General features: G+C 37.4%; 1 protein-coding gene across 4 annotated transcripts in view; it reads left to right on the forward strand.

The window, feature by feature from the left end:
* Nucleotides 1–12,934, forward strand: part of SP140 (SP140 nuclear body protein) — a 91,087-nt gene that overhangs the window by 47,062 nt on the left and 31,091 nt on the right. For all 4 annotated transcript variants that reach the window (XM_025404050.1, XM_025404051.1, XM_025404052.1 and 1 more), the window contains 3 exons: nucleotides 8,257–8,322; nucleotides 9,653–9,733; nucleotides 12,359–12,433. In XM_025404050.1, the coding sequence (XP_025259835.1) occupies nucleotides 8,257–8,322; nucleotides 9,653–9,733; nucleotides 12,359–12,433 (222 nt within the window). The remainder of the gene's footprint in view (nucleotides 1–8,256; nucleotides 8,323–9,652; nucleotides 9,734–12,358; nucleotides 12,434–12,934) is intronic.

Here is a 12,934-nt window from a genome sequence, read left to right on the forward strand (position 1 = left end):
TTGATTGATTTTAGCCCTGTGAGGTACATGTCAGATGTCTAACCCACAGAATTATAAGACCATGAATTTGTGATTTTTTTGGTCACTAAGTTTATGGTAATTTATTACAGCAGCAATACCTTTCGTAAGACAAAAAAAAAAAAAAAATTCACCCTATATGGTTATATTCGATCTTCTAAACAAGTTATATTTTTTCAAATTACTTACACTTTTATGCTGTTTTTTTTCCTGATTTTAAAATACGTACTCCCTATAAGCTTTGCTGTACATATTTCCATTTTTTTCTATGTTTTATTAGCACATTTAGAATTATGTAATATATCTAAATGAATACATTTAAACCATTACATTTCTCTTTAAATCAATATAACATGCAGTAGATATTATAAACATTTAATATCTTGCCAACTTAACTGTAAAAAAAGTTTTATTTCATTCCTATTTTAACTTGCATTGCTTTCATTTTTGGTGCAGCTGAGCATTCTTCATTTGTTGTTGGCCATTTTTACTTTTTCTTCTATGACTGCTTGGAACTTATATTTTGCCACTGTGTTGTCTTTTTTTCCCCATGCTTTAGGACAACAAGAATACTTATATGTGACATATACTGAATGTCACCTATGTGTGTTGTCATATTTGATGTTATTCTTTTAGGTTTCTTTGTGGTACAGGCACATCTCATTTGATTGCACTTCGCTTTATTGTACTTTGAGAATATTGTGAGTTTTACAAATTGAATGTTTATGACAACCCTGTGTCAAAAAAAGTCTATTGGTGCCCTTTTTCCAACAACATGTGCTCATTTTGTGTCTCTGTTACACTTTGGTAATTCTCGCAAGATTTCAAACTTTATTATTATTATTATTCCTGTTATGGTAGTATGAAAAGTGACAACAATGATCTTTGATGTTACTATTCTAACTGGCTATGGCACCACACACTGTGTTCATATAAGATGGCAAACCTAATAAATGTTGTGTGTGTTTCAGCTGCTTCACTGACCAGCTGTTCCCCAGTCTCTCTCCCTCTCTTGGACTTTCCTCTTTCCTGAGACCAAAAAAAAAAATATATGGAAATTAAGTCAATTAATAATCCTACAATGGCCTCTAAAGGCTCAAGTTAAAGGAAGAGTCACATGTGTCTCACTTTAAATAAAAAGCTAGAAATGATGAGGCTTAGTTAGGAAGCCATGTCAAAAGCCAAGATAGGCTGAAAACTAGGCCTATTGCAGCAAACAATTAGCCAAGTTATGAAGTGCTACTCCAGTGAACACATGAATGATAAGAAAGTGGAACAGACTTATTGCTGATATGGAGATAGTATGAGTGATCTGGATAGAAGATCCAACCAGCTACAACATTCCCTTAAGCGAAACCTTAATCCAGAGTGAGGCCTAAACTCTCTTCCATTCTATAAAGGCTGAAAGATGTGGGAAGCTGCATAAGAAAAGTTTGTGACTAGCTGATGTTGGTTCCTGAGGTTGAAGGAAAGAAGCTGTCTCATAACATTAAAGAGCAAGGTGAAGCAACAAATGCTGATGTAGAAGCTACAGAAGGTTGTCCAGAAGATCTAGCCAAGATCGTAGATGAAGGTGGCTACACTAAACAACAGTTTTACAGTGTAGACTAAACAGCCTTTTATTGGAAGAAGATGCCATCTAGAACTGTCATAGCTACAGAGGAGAAGTCAATGCCTGGCTTCAAAGCTCCACGGGACAGGCTGAGTGTCTTGTTAGAGGCTAATGGAGCAGGTGACTTTCACTTGAAGCCAATGCTCATTCACCATTCTGAAAATCCTAGGGCCCTTAAGAATTATTCTAAGTCTACTCTGCCTGTGCTGTATAATTGGAATAAAGCCCAGATGACAGCACATCTGTTTACAGCATGATTTACTGAATTTTTTAAACCCACTGTTGAGACATACTCCTTAGAAAAAAAGATTCCTTTCAAAGTATTACTGTTCATTGACAGTGTACCTAGTCATCCAGGAGCCCTGATGGAGATGTACAGGTGATTAATGTTATTTCCATGCCTGATAACACAACATCCATTCTGCAGCCCGTGGATCGAAGAGTAATTTCAACTAGCAAGTCTTAATATTTAAGAATTACATGTTGTAATGCTATAACTGTCTCTATACATAGTGATTCCTCTGATGAATCTGGGCAAAGTCAATTGGAAAACTTCTGGAAAGGATTCACCATTTTACATGCCATAAGAACATTCATGATTCATGAGAGGAGGTCAAAATATCAACATTAACAGGAATTTAGAAGAAGTTGATTACAATCCTCATGGATGACTTTGAAGGGCTCAAGACATCAGTGAAGAAGTAATTGCAAATGTGGCAGAAACAGCCAAGAGAACCAGAATTAGAAGTGGAGCCTGAAGATATGACTGAATTGCTGCAATCTCATGATAAACCTTGAGTGGATGAGGAGTTGCTTCTTATGAATGAGCAAAGAAAGCAGTTTCTTGAGATGGAATTTATACCTGGTGAAGATGCTGTGAACATTGTTGAAATGACAACAAAGAATTTAGAAAATATTAGTTGATAAAGCAGCAGCAGGATTTGAGAGGATCTACTGTGATAAAATGCTACTAATTTCATTCTTTTGCTTGTGGATATTCAGTTTTCTTAGGACCATTTATTGAAGAGATTATCTTTTCTCCATTATTTATTCTTGGCACCCTTGTCAAGATTAAATGCCCCTTCTTGACATCTGTATTCAGTATAGTGATGTAAGTCCTAGTCAGAGCAAGTAAGCAAGAAAAAAAAAGCCATCCAAATTGGAAAGAAGTTAAATTGTCTCTGTTTGCAGGTGACACGATCTTCTATGTAGAAAACACTATAGAGTTCATAAAAAAACTCTTGGAGCTAACAAATGAATTCAGTAAAGTTGCAGGATTCAAAGATCAGTTGTGTTTCTATGCACTAACAATGAACTATCCAAAAAAGAAATTAAGAAAACAATCCCATTTACAATAGCCACAAAAAGAATAAAATAGGAACCCATTTAACAAGAGGTGAAATATTCGCACATTGAAAACTATGACATTCATGAAAGAAATTGAAACATATACAAATAAATGGAAAGATATCTCATGTTCAAGAACTGGAAGAATATTGTTAAAATGTCCGTATTACCCAGAGTGATCTGGAGAGTCAATGAAATCTCTATCAAAATTTAAATGACATTTTTCACAGAAATAGGTAAAAGGAATCCTAAAATTTGTATTGAATCATAAAAGACTCCAAATAGGCAAAGTAATTTTGAAAAAAAAAAAAAGAAACAAAGCTGGAGGCATCATACTGTTTAATTTTAAACTATGTTGCAAAACAAGAGTAATCAAAACAGTATGGTAGTGGCATAAAAACACACATAAGCCAATGCAATAGAATAGGGAACCCAGAAATAAACTCATGCATGTATGTTCAAGTAATCTTTGATAAGGACACCAATAACAGGATTTTCTTTATGTAGATGTTCCACACGTCTACTTTTCTTATCTGCTTTATTGAACTGTAATTTACATAAAACAAATTCATCACCTTAAGGTATAATCAAATTTGTTTTAACAAATGTGTGCAGTTATGTAAATACCTCCACAATCATGACATGTATCATTTCCATCACCCCAAAGTCCACTTGTATTCGTCTCTCCATTCTCTAGTTCTTGACAACAGCTGATCTGTTTTTTGCTGGTTTGTTTTTTAAAAGATGGGACCTCACTGTGTGTTCCAGGATGGCCTTAAACTCCCGGGCTCAAGTGATTCTCCTGCCTCAGACTCCCAAATAAGTGACAATACAGGCATATACCACCCCTAAACTAAGGTGTTTTTTGTTTTTTTGGCAACCTAATGTGTGGTCAATGTTTGTAAATGTTTTCTGCCCCTTGAGAATAATGTACATTTGAACTATTTGTTAGGCTCTGGCTTCACTCCATGTGTATCTTTTTTATCAAGCACAACTTTGTTGTTTAAATTCGTGTCCACAGTAATTTAAATTTTATTTGCTCCATCAGATTTGCATACAAATGTGTTAAATTCTCGCACATGGTTGTATATTTGCCAATTCCTCTTTATTTTGTTGCTTTACTTTAAATATTTTGGGGCTATTCATGATTTATAACTTCTTAATGGATGTTTTTCTTTTGTCGTTATACAGCATTCTGCTTTATCCCTGTTAATGCTTTTGCCTTAAAATCTCTTTGGCTGAGTACTAACATTGTTACGCAAACTTTTATGGTTTTTAAAAAATATTTTTCACTCACTTTATGTGATGCCCTCTTGTTCAGTTTTCTTTTATGTCTCTTGTAACTGCACTTAACTTTTGTAATTTTGTCTGATAATCCTAGCTTCTTAACAGGTAAATTTAAATTTACTTACATTTATTGAGATTCCAGATGTATATGGACCTATATCTTCTGTGGTATTGTTGACCATACTTTATTTGTGTTTTTCGTGTCTCCTTCCTGCTTTCTAATGGATTGGTATAAAACTATATATTCTCCCCTTTCTCCCTGCTGATTTAGAAATTAAAGATAAAATTTCTGTAATGTTTTAAATTATGCCCCAATCCCAAAAGATGACAAGGAGCTGGAGCTTATCATGGTTTCACTACAAACTGAACACCCCATTTCTACCATTTTGGCTATTGTTTAATATTTTATTTTTAACTATAAATTTTGAAACTGTTATCATTTTTACAGTTGATATTTACTTAATTTAAAAAAATTATTTTGTATGCTCACCATCGTTTTTTTTCTTTGGTTTCACTTTTTGTCTAGCTGAAGTAAATTCTTTGTTTTTTCTAGTGAGTGATCTCTAAGTGGTAAACTCTCTAAGTGTTGGATGTACAACTTTGTCTTTACTTTGATAGAACTTCTTAGCTACATTAAAACTTCTAGGTCAATAATTTATTTCTTCTCAGTATAGTAAAGTGATTACTATATTATTTTCTGGAATCTATGGTGAGGCTAATAAAAATTATTTTCTTATTGTAACTAACTGTAACTTCTTGGTAAATATTCTGTCCTTTCTCTCTAAAAGCTTTTTTTTCCCTAAAATTTAATCACGAAAATTTTAAGCATACAGAAGACTTGGGAGAATTGTATACTAAACATCAATATACTTTCACATAGATTCACAATTAACATTGTATCATTCCTGCTTTATCACTTTTCTATTCATCTATGCATTTCTCTATCCACTCACTAACTGGTGGTCAAGTTTGAAACATTTCAAGGCTGCAGACATTAGCACTCTTCCCCCTCAAATACGTTGGCATGTGTATCATTAACTAGAGTTCAATATTTATTTAGAATTCTTTTCTTAAGATAAAATTTACAATGAAATGCATGAGTATTAAGTATACCATTTGATGAGTTCTTGTAACTGCCTTTTTCTGCACCATCAAAATTCTTATCAAGATACAGAACATGACCATCACCTGGAAAGGTTCCTTATGCCCTGTCCGGTATATCTCACCCACTACCCATCAGGGCAATCACTACTCTTCTTTTTAACTATGATAATTTGGGTTTTTAAAAACTTTATATAAATAAGGTTTTATAGCATATCCTCTTTAGAGTGGGATTTATTTCACACAGCATGTTTTTAAGATTCATCCATATTGTTGGATGTCTCAGTAGTTTGTTCTTTTTCATTGCTAAGTAGTGTACATTATCTGGATATACCAAATTTTGTTTATAATTCTATTGAGGGACACCTCGAGTTTTTAAAGTTTTTTGCTATTATGAAAACTCTGCTGAGCACATTCTTGTAGGAATCTTCCTGTTTTTTCATATCTCTTGCTTAAATACCTAGGAGCAAAATTGCTGGGATATAGAGTAGACACATCAGTTCTTTCCCCCCAACACCCATGAAAAGGATGGTGCAGAGCAAGCCCAGGTGGATGCTGCACTCACAGGTGTGTGCTGCAGTAGAAGAATGCTTCACTGAGGAAACCTATGGGCTTATAAGGGGACTGATAGCAAACCTACCCAAACCTTACCTCTGAGGGAGACATTATCTTTTTAGCTGGAATTTAAGCAACTCTCCTCTGGGGATATTAAGCAAATCTCCTCTGGGGATCTTAAGCAAATCTCTTCTGGAGGCATCTCCTCTGGAAAATGTCTAAGGAGGGAGATGTTGTCTATTTTATAGTGGTCAGGGATACATTTACCCTATAATCTGGAGGCTACATGATCTCTAGCTTCCAAGACTGCTTTGCTATTCAAATATCCTTGAAGTGATACTCTGAGGCATGTAGAAATGCCATGGAGAATGGCCTTCCACCAAATTCATCCCACATTTTTGCTTCTGGCAAATTTCCCCATGAAGACACCACCCGGTCAGTCACTCTGATAGTCAGACCCATGAGTCCACATCCATTCAATTTTTTTCCTACAACATTTAACAAATTTTGACCCAGTGCAGGGGCTCACTCATGTTATCCCAGTACTTTGGGAGGCCAATACAGGAGGATCACTTGAGGTCAGGAGTTCAAAAAGCAGCCTGGACAACATAGCGAGACCCCATATCTACACACACACCCGTACCCACGCACATTTCATAAACTGTAAACGATTTAGGTCCCTTATGACCACCTCTAAGGTACAAGTCCTTACATGAGGGAGGCAATTAGTGCCTGGCTTTCATACAAGAAGTACAATCCCCAGGGCACACGTGGGGCTCCCAGAAGGAAAGTGTACACAATTGTTGGGCTTCCTTGAGTGTTATGTACATTGGTAAGGGGGAAGGTGAACAGTGTCTCCTATGTGGTTCCTGGCTGGCTATAAGCCTTGGAGTTCCCAGTTCTGTTCATACTTGATTTGTTTGTGTGTGTGGCTAGGGAGAGGGTGGGCATGTTGGAGGAACTGCTTGAGGACAGTCTGTCCAATCTGTCCTATTTGTCCATGACACCAACCAGGTGGCAGCCCCCCTCTAACAAATGACTGAGAATAGTGGTAGGGACAATGTCTAGAGGGTTCAGTGTGGGACCTCAGAAGCTGGACCCAGCCCCTGCCGTCTCAAGGCTGGTGCAGAGAGGCTGACTCAGCATTCTTAGAGGTGGGAGCACTGGAGCAGGGTATTTTCCTTCTGGATAAAGGATCCTTGGGTTCTTCTGAAAGACAGATATCACCAATGCTCCTCTTTCTCCCATACCTCTTTAGATGTCTGGATTTTTGCTCTTGCTTCACTGCTGCAAAATCTGCTATACCACTCCAGTGGCTGTACCTTCATCTTTTATCCTAATCATCTCCTTTTCTCACTTAGACTTTCCATCTACAAAATTAGATAGTAGAGGAAAAGCATTTTCATAAAATGTGTCTGGAGTTAAATCTGTATCCCTAGGCTCTTTGAAGGCCATACGCACCAGGCTGGTAGGGGAAAGGATGAGGCATCATCCTTAGGAACAGTCGCAACAGAATCCTGAATCTTCAAGATAGGTCTACAGAACACTTGCAACCCCTACCACTTCTGTCCTGGTCACTATCCAGGAAGGAGATGATCCCTTTCTGGGGGTTGCTCCCTTCAGTGAGCCTACTGCCCTCCCACAGTGTGCGGACAGGAGGAGATGAGGGATAGTCAGAAAGGCAGTGCACTGTGGAGTCACTTTTCAGATAAAGGGCACATCAGACTGCAAATGGTCCAGACAGCCAGATTCAGGACACTGATGAGTTTCTGGGGTCACAACAGTATTCCTGGAGTCAGCTGCTCTGCAGCCTGAAGTAGGGCTGACAGTGTGGAGGCACTGCTGAGATTATTTAATGAAATTATATAGGGATTCTATAATGAGTATGTAATTACATAATGAAAACTCACAACATCAAGTTCAGAATATCTCCCAACTTCCAATATAGAATATTATTTATAACATCATCAGCTTCAAGGAGGATGCCTTCTCATTGCACATTTGCATTTACACAACAAACACTTGAAAAAGGAACATGAAGCAGCAGTTATCATTCACTCTAAGGTGCCAGCAAGAGTTAATTTTCTATTAAAAATTTTGTTTCAAGGAAGGTCATCTCCTATAGTCTCTCCCAAGCCCATGGCCCAAGGCTCATGCAGAGGTAAAATATAACTCTGTACTCAACCTCCACACTGCTACACTGATCCTAAAGTATTTTGCCCCCTTCCTGCGGACCAAAGTATGAAAAAAAAAACCTTTACTCTTACTGGCATATAAAACTCAAAGAATTATATTTATCCCTCTGCATAATTAACTTTATTCTCTTTGGTTTGAAGGAAAAAAGAGGGGGCATTGCTGGACCAGAGTAAGAAGGAGAACGCAGAAAAACGTCCAACAACATGGTAAGCAGGCAAAGTGAGGTCGTTACAGCTTTTGAGTTTATTAGGGCACTGCCCACCGTATTCTTGAAAGCCTGCAGTTCCCGAGGGCCTGGAGAGTTCTGTACCTCCTGTATCAGTTAGGGTGTAGACTAACAGGCTGTGACAAAGAGGCCTGAGAATGCAAGGGCTTCAACAAAATGGTGTCTCATGCATGTAATAGTCCAGAGGCCCACAGTCAATAAAGAGGTGTTATCATCCTCAGTATGACTTTCTTTCCTAGCTCAAGAAATTTTTATTAATTTGGAAAGACATTCCTAAGAGGACCAAATGAAGAAATCAGGGTGTATGTGTATGTGTACACAATTGTAAAAATATATATATGTATAACCATATTTTACGTGAAATTTATACTTCTGAAGTATATTTTTATGTATCCTGATAGATGCACATGTAATTATTTATCTGTATATATAAAGAGACATTAATATAGAAAAGTGGATGACAGTTCATTCATAAAAATATATGTAGTGGTTACATTTGGTCAGTGTAATAGAAGCGATATTTATATTTTTATTTGTGGTTTTCAAATATATGTGTGTATATTAAAATATTATAAATCTCCAACATTTTTAATGAAAAAGTGTTATTAAAAAAGTAACATATGCAAAAAGAAAAGACTAGAAGAATATTTTTGCACAGATCATCATCTGGAGATCGCCATCCTCATCTGTGGCTATCTCCAGATGGTGATGTTTCATATCATTTTATTTTCTGAATTTCCTGTAAATACATATGTTCTTTATAATCAGGCCCTGAAATCTTGGAAATTTATTTTAGTCATGGTCTGAGAACTTCCTTTCTTCTAGACAATAAAGGCTAAGTCTCATTTTCTAAATGATTGTCAATTTTGAATCAGTGGATCTAAAATAGTAAGATTTTAGCATCCTATTGAAAATCGTTAATTTTTACCAATCTTGCCAGTTGATGTGGCTGCCTGGTTGGTGGATGTGACAGCTTTGTTTGGAAAGAAAAAAAAAGGGGTTGCATGCATTTTAAGAATGGCTGTTTTCAAATTGAAAATTTGTTTGGACTGAATCATTAAAACATTTTCATTTAAGTCTGTGTGTATGTAGACAAATTCTAAGAGACTTCAATGTACAATTAAATCCTGTGTGTAACTTAAAAGTTGACAATCTCAAAAGCAGAAAATGCTCTGGACACCTGCTTGAGGTTCCTTGTCTGAAAAAAGGGGATCCAGAATGAAACCCAGGACTCCCTCACTTGCTTTTGGTCCAGCCTGTCAGTTTTTCTGCCCAGTTCTATTAATACATTTTCCCCTGCCTATCCCCAGAAAACAGCAAAGCCGATGGCCAGGTGGTCTCAAATGAAAAGAAGGCGAACGTGAATCTGAAAGGCCTTTCCAAGATTAGGGGTAAGAAAAAGTTTGTGCCGCTTTCCCTTTGCCCTACAGGTCAATACATTTTTTTTTATTATTATACTTTATGTTCTAGGGTACATGTGCACAACGTGCAGGTTTGTTACATATGTGTATGTGTGCCATGTCAGTGTGCTGAACCCATTAACTCATCATTTACATTAGGTATATCCCCTAATGCTATCCCTCCCTGCTCCCCCCACCCCGCAATAGGCCCTGGTGTGTGATGTTCCCCTTCCTGTGTCCAAGTGATCTCATTATTCAATTCCCACCTATGAGTGAGAACATGCGGTGTTTGGTTTTCTGTTCTTGTGATAGTTTGCTGAGAATGATGGTTTTCAGCTGCATCCATGTCCCTACAAAGGATATGAGCTCATCCTTTTTTTACGGCTGCATAGTATTCCATGGTGTATATGTGCCACATTTTCTTAATCCAGTCTATTATTGATGGACATTTGGATTGATTCCAAGTCTTTGCTATTGTGAATAGTGCCACAGTAAACGTATGTGTGCATGTATCTTTATAGCAGCATGATTTATAATCCTTTGGGTATATACCCAGTAATGGGATGGCTGGGTCAAATGGTATTTCTAGTTCTAGATCCTTGAGGAATCGCCACACTGTGTTCCACAATGGTTGAACTAGTTTACAGTTCCACCAACAGTGTAAAAGTGTTCCTATTTCTCCAGATCCTCTTCAGCGTCCACGGGAACAGAAAACCAAACACCGCATGTTCTCACTCATAGGTGGGAATTGAACAATGAGAACACTTGGACACAGGAAGGGGAACATCACGCACCGGAGCCTGTCGTGGGGTGGGGGGAGGGGGGACAGAATAGCATTAGGAGATATACCTAATGTAAACGATGAGTTAATGGGTGCAGCACACCAACATGGCACATATATACATATGTAACAAACCTGCAAGTTGTGCACATGTACCCTAGAACTTAAAGTATAATTTTTTTAAAAAAAGTATTAATGGAGACTTCATGATGAAGGCAAAAAAAAACAAAAAACAAAAAACAAAAACAAAAACAATAAAGCACCTTCCCTCCTTCAGCCTGGGCAAGCCTTAGTCTGGAACACATATAGTTGGGGGTGACATGGTCAGTGTCTTCTCTTATTCTCTCTTGGCCCTACCCCTACTCCACAGCTGTTGGCTTGGTCCCATCCAGGATTTCGGGAGGTGAGAGAGAGGGGTGAGATCAGAGTGTGGAGGTGTCTTGCCTGACAGGTGCAGCCGTGAAATGACATTACAAGTGGTTGATGCACAATCACTAGCTCTTTCTTCCATGACATGCTTTCATCAACTCTCCTGCAAGGGAAGGGGAGGGGTCATGCACCACAGCTTGACTTATTTTGAAAATAGAGCTTTACTTCTACAACCTGGATGCGAGTGAAAGGCTGAACCTGGCATCATCAGTTCCACTAACTCTTTCTATGGTTGCATACATGGACTAATGCATTGTCCTAGGATGTGGGTGCTTAACTCAACCTACTTGCTTGGGACTTCCTCAGTTTTGCCTATGACACTCTCATTTCCAAGCCATAGGTCCACTTTGGGTCTGGTTGCTCCTTTTTACTTTGGTGGCCTAATATGCTCATGATATGGTTAGAATTTATAGTACTTAGGAATGAGTAGGCTGGATAATATTTCCTCATGGGCCTACATGACCCTGACCAGCACCCCCAGATGGTGGTCATTGGATGGTGGACATCCAACACAAGAAGGAAGGAACATTTTGCTTTCCTGCCTCGGAAAATGAAACACATTTGAACGATAGTAAACCTTGACATGTCCACCCACAGCCAATTAACGTGCATACGGGAGAACCTCGTCGGCCGCAGCGTCTGCCATGTCAATCCTTAATTACTATTTGGAATGAAGGCTGCGGAAGTCTCAATTCTACCCATTCCTCATGATTAATTTTCTTCTGATTAGTTTCTTAAATCCCAATATTTCTTTTTTCCAAAGTCATGTGGACAAAGCCCTGGTCACATTTACTATTACTTTCAGCACAAAGGTACGAATATCTTCCCTCAATGTGATATGTGCAGCATACATCTCACCTGTGGAACACCTAATAGGATTTCCCTTAACTTACAGAACTGTCATTTATTTTTGTCTCTGCTAAGAGAAACCCAAATGCCTTCACTTAATTTTGTAGTTTTGTCTCAATTTTCTCTGAATATTTTAGTCTCTGTAATGACAGTAATTATCATTTTGATCTTGCAAAGATTAAATAAATTAGTGGACATGTAAGTGTTTAACATGTATTATATGCCATATATATTTCAAATATATATATTTGAAATGAAATATGAAATCAACCTTCAAAATATGGAATGAAGCATTTGTACTTTTGCTTGAGATATATGTGAAATACTGCTTTCAATTAGTCTTTTTCCTAATATAAGAATAGGAAAATGAAATATAAAGTGACCCTAATATTAGCTATCTGATTCTTCATACCTTAAAGGCTTGGGTTTAAATCTTTTTATTTATACATTAAACAGGCTTTTGCAAAGTTACATTTAAATGGAATTTTTGAAAAGCTGTAATATGTGTAATACAGATACTCATAAATGACTGTGATTATATTATTCTACTTTCTCAGGGAGAAAGAGAAGCAAACCTAGAACCCACTTCACTCAGAGTGACAGAGCTCCACAGAAAAGAGTCCGATCGAGAGGTAAAAAAGAAAAGAGAAATGTACTTTCAATAACTAAACATCTAATTTCCTGTGCAGTACACTGTACTTTCAATAATAAACCCATTTCCTTAATTGTTTTATGAAGCTGTACTAACTAGTGAGAAATTTATCCTATTTAGTCATTTTCCAAAATGTGTCAAGGAAAGAAGGAAGTAAGTTGGTGATTGATCTACAATCAGACCCCGGGGGCTCAGGCGCCACTAAAGTGCTACTTTCACTGAAATGATAAATTTCAAGGCTGGAGATAGTTCATTGCCATATAAAGGGCACAACCCATATTTATTATTTAGCTGACCTTCCTCTGGCTACACAGAAAGCCACAGGTTGTACACTAAGGGTGAAACAGAGTTGTGATTAGAGATCTGTGTCCTAAGACTTTCTTTTTCTTTGTGTGGGCTTAGGCTGATCACTTGAGTTTCTTTGTCTCAGTTTTCTCATCTGGAAAGCAAGAGCATGAATTAGGCCAACCATCTTTCTTTC

This window comes from Theropithecus gelada, chromosome 12, assembly GCF_003255815.1.
Source record: "Theropithecus gelada isolate Dixy chromosome 12, Tgel_1.0, whole genome shotgun sequence".
Lineage (NCBI taxonomy): Eukaryota > Metazoa > Chordata > Mammalia > Primates > Cercopithecidae > Theropithecus > Theropithecus gelada.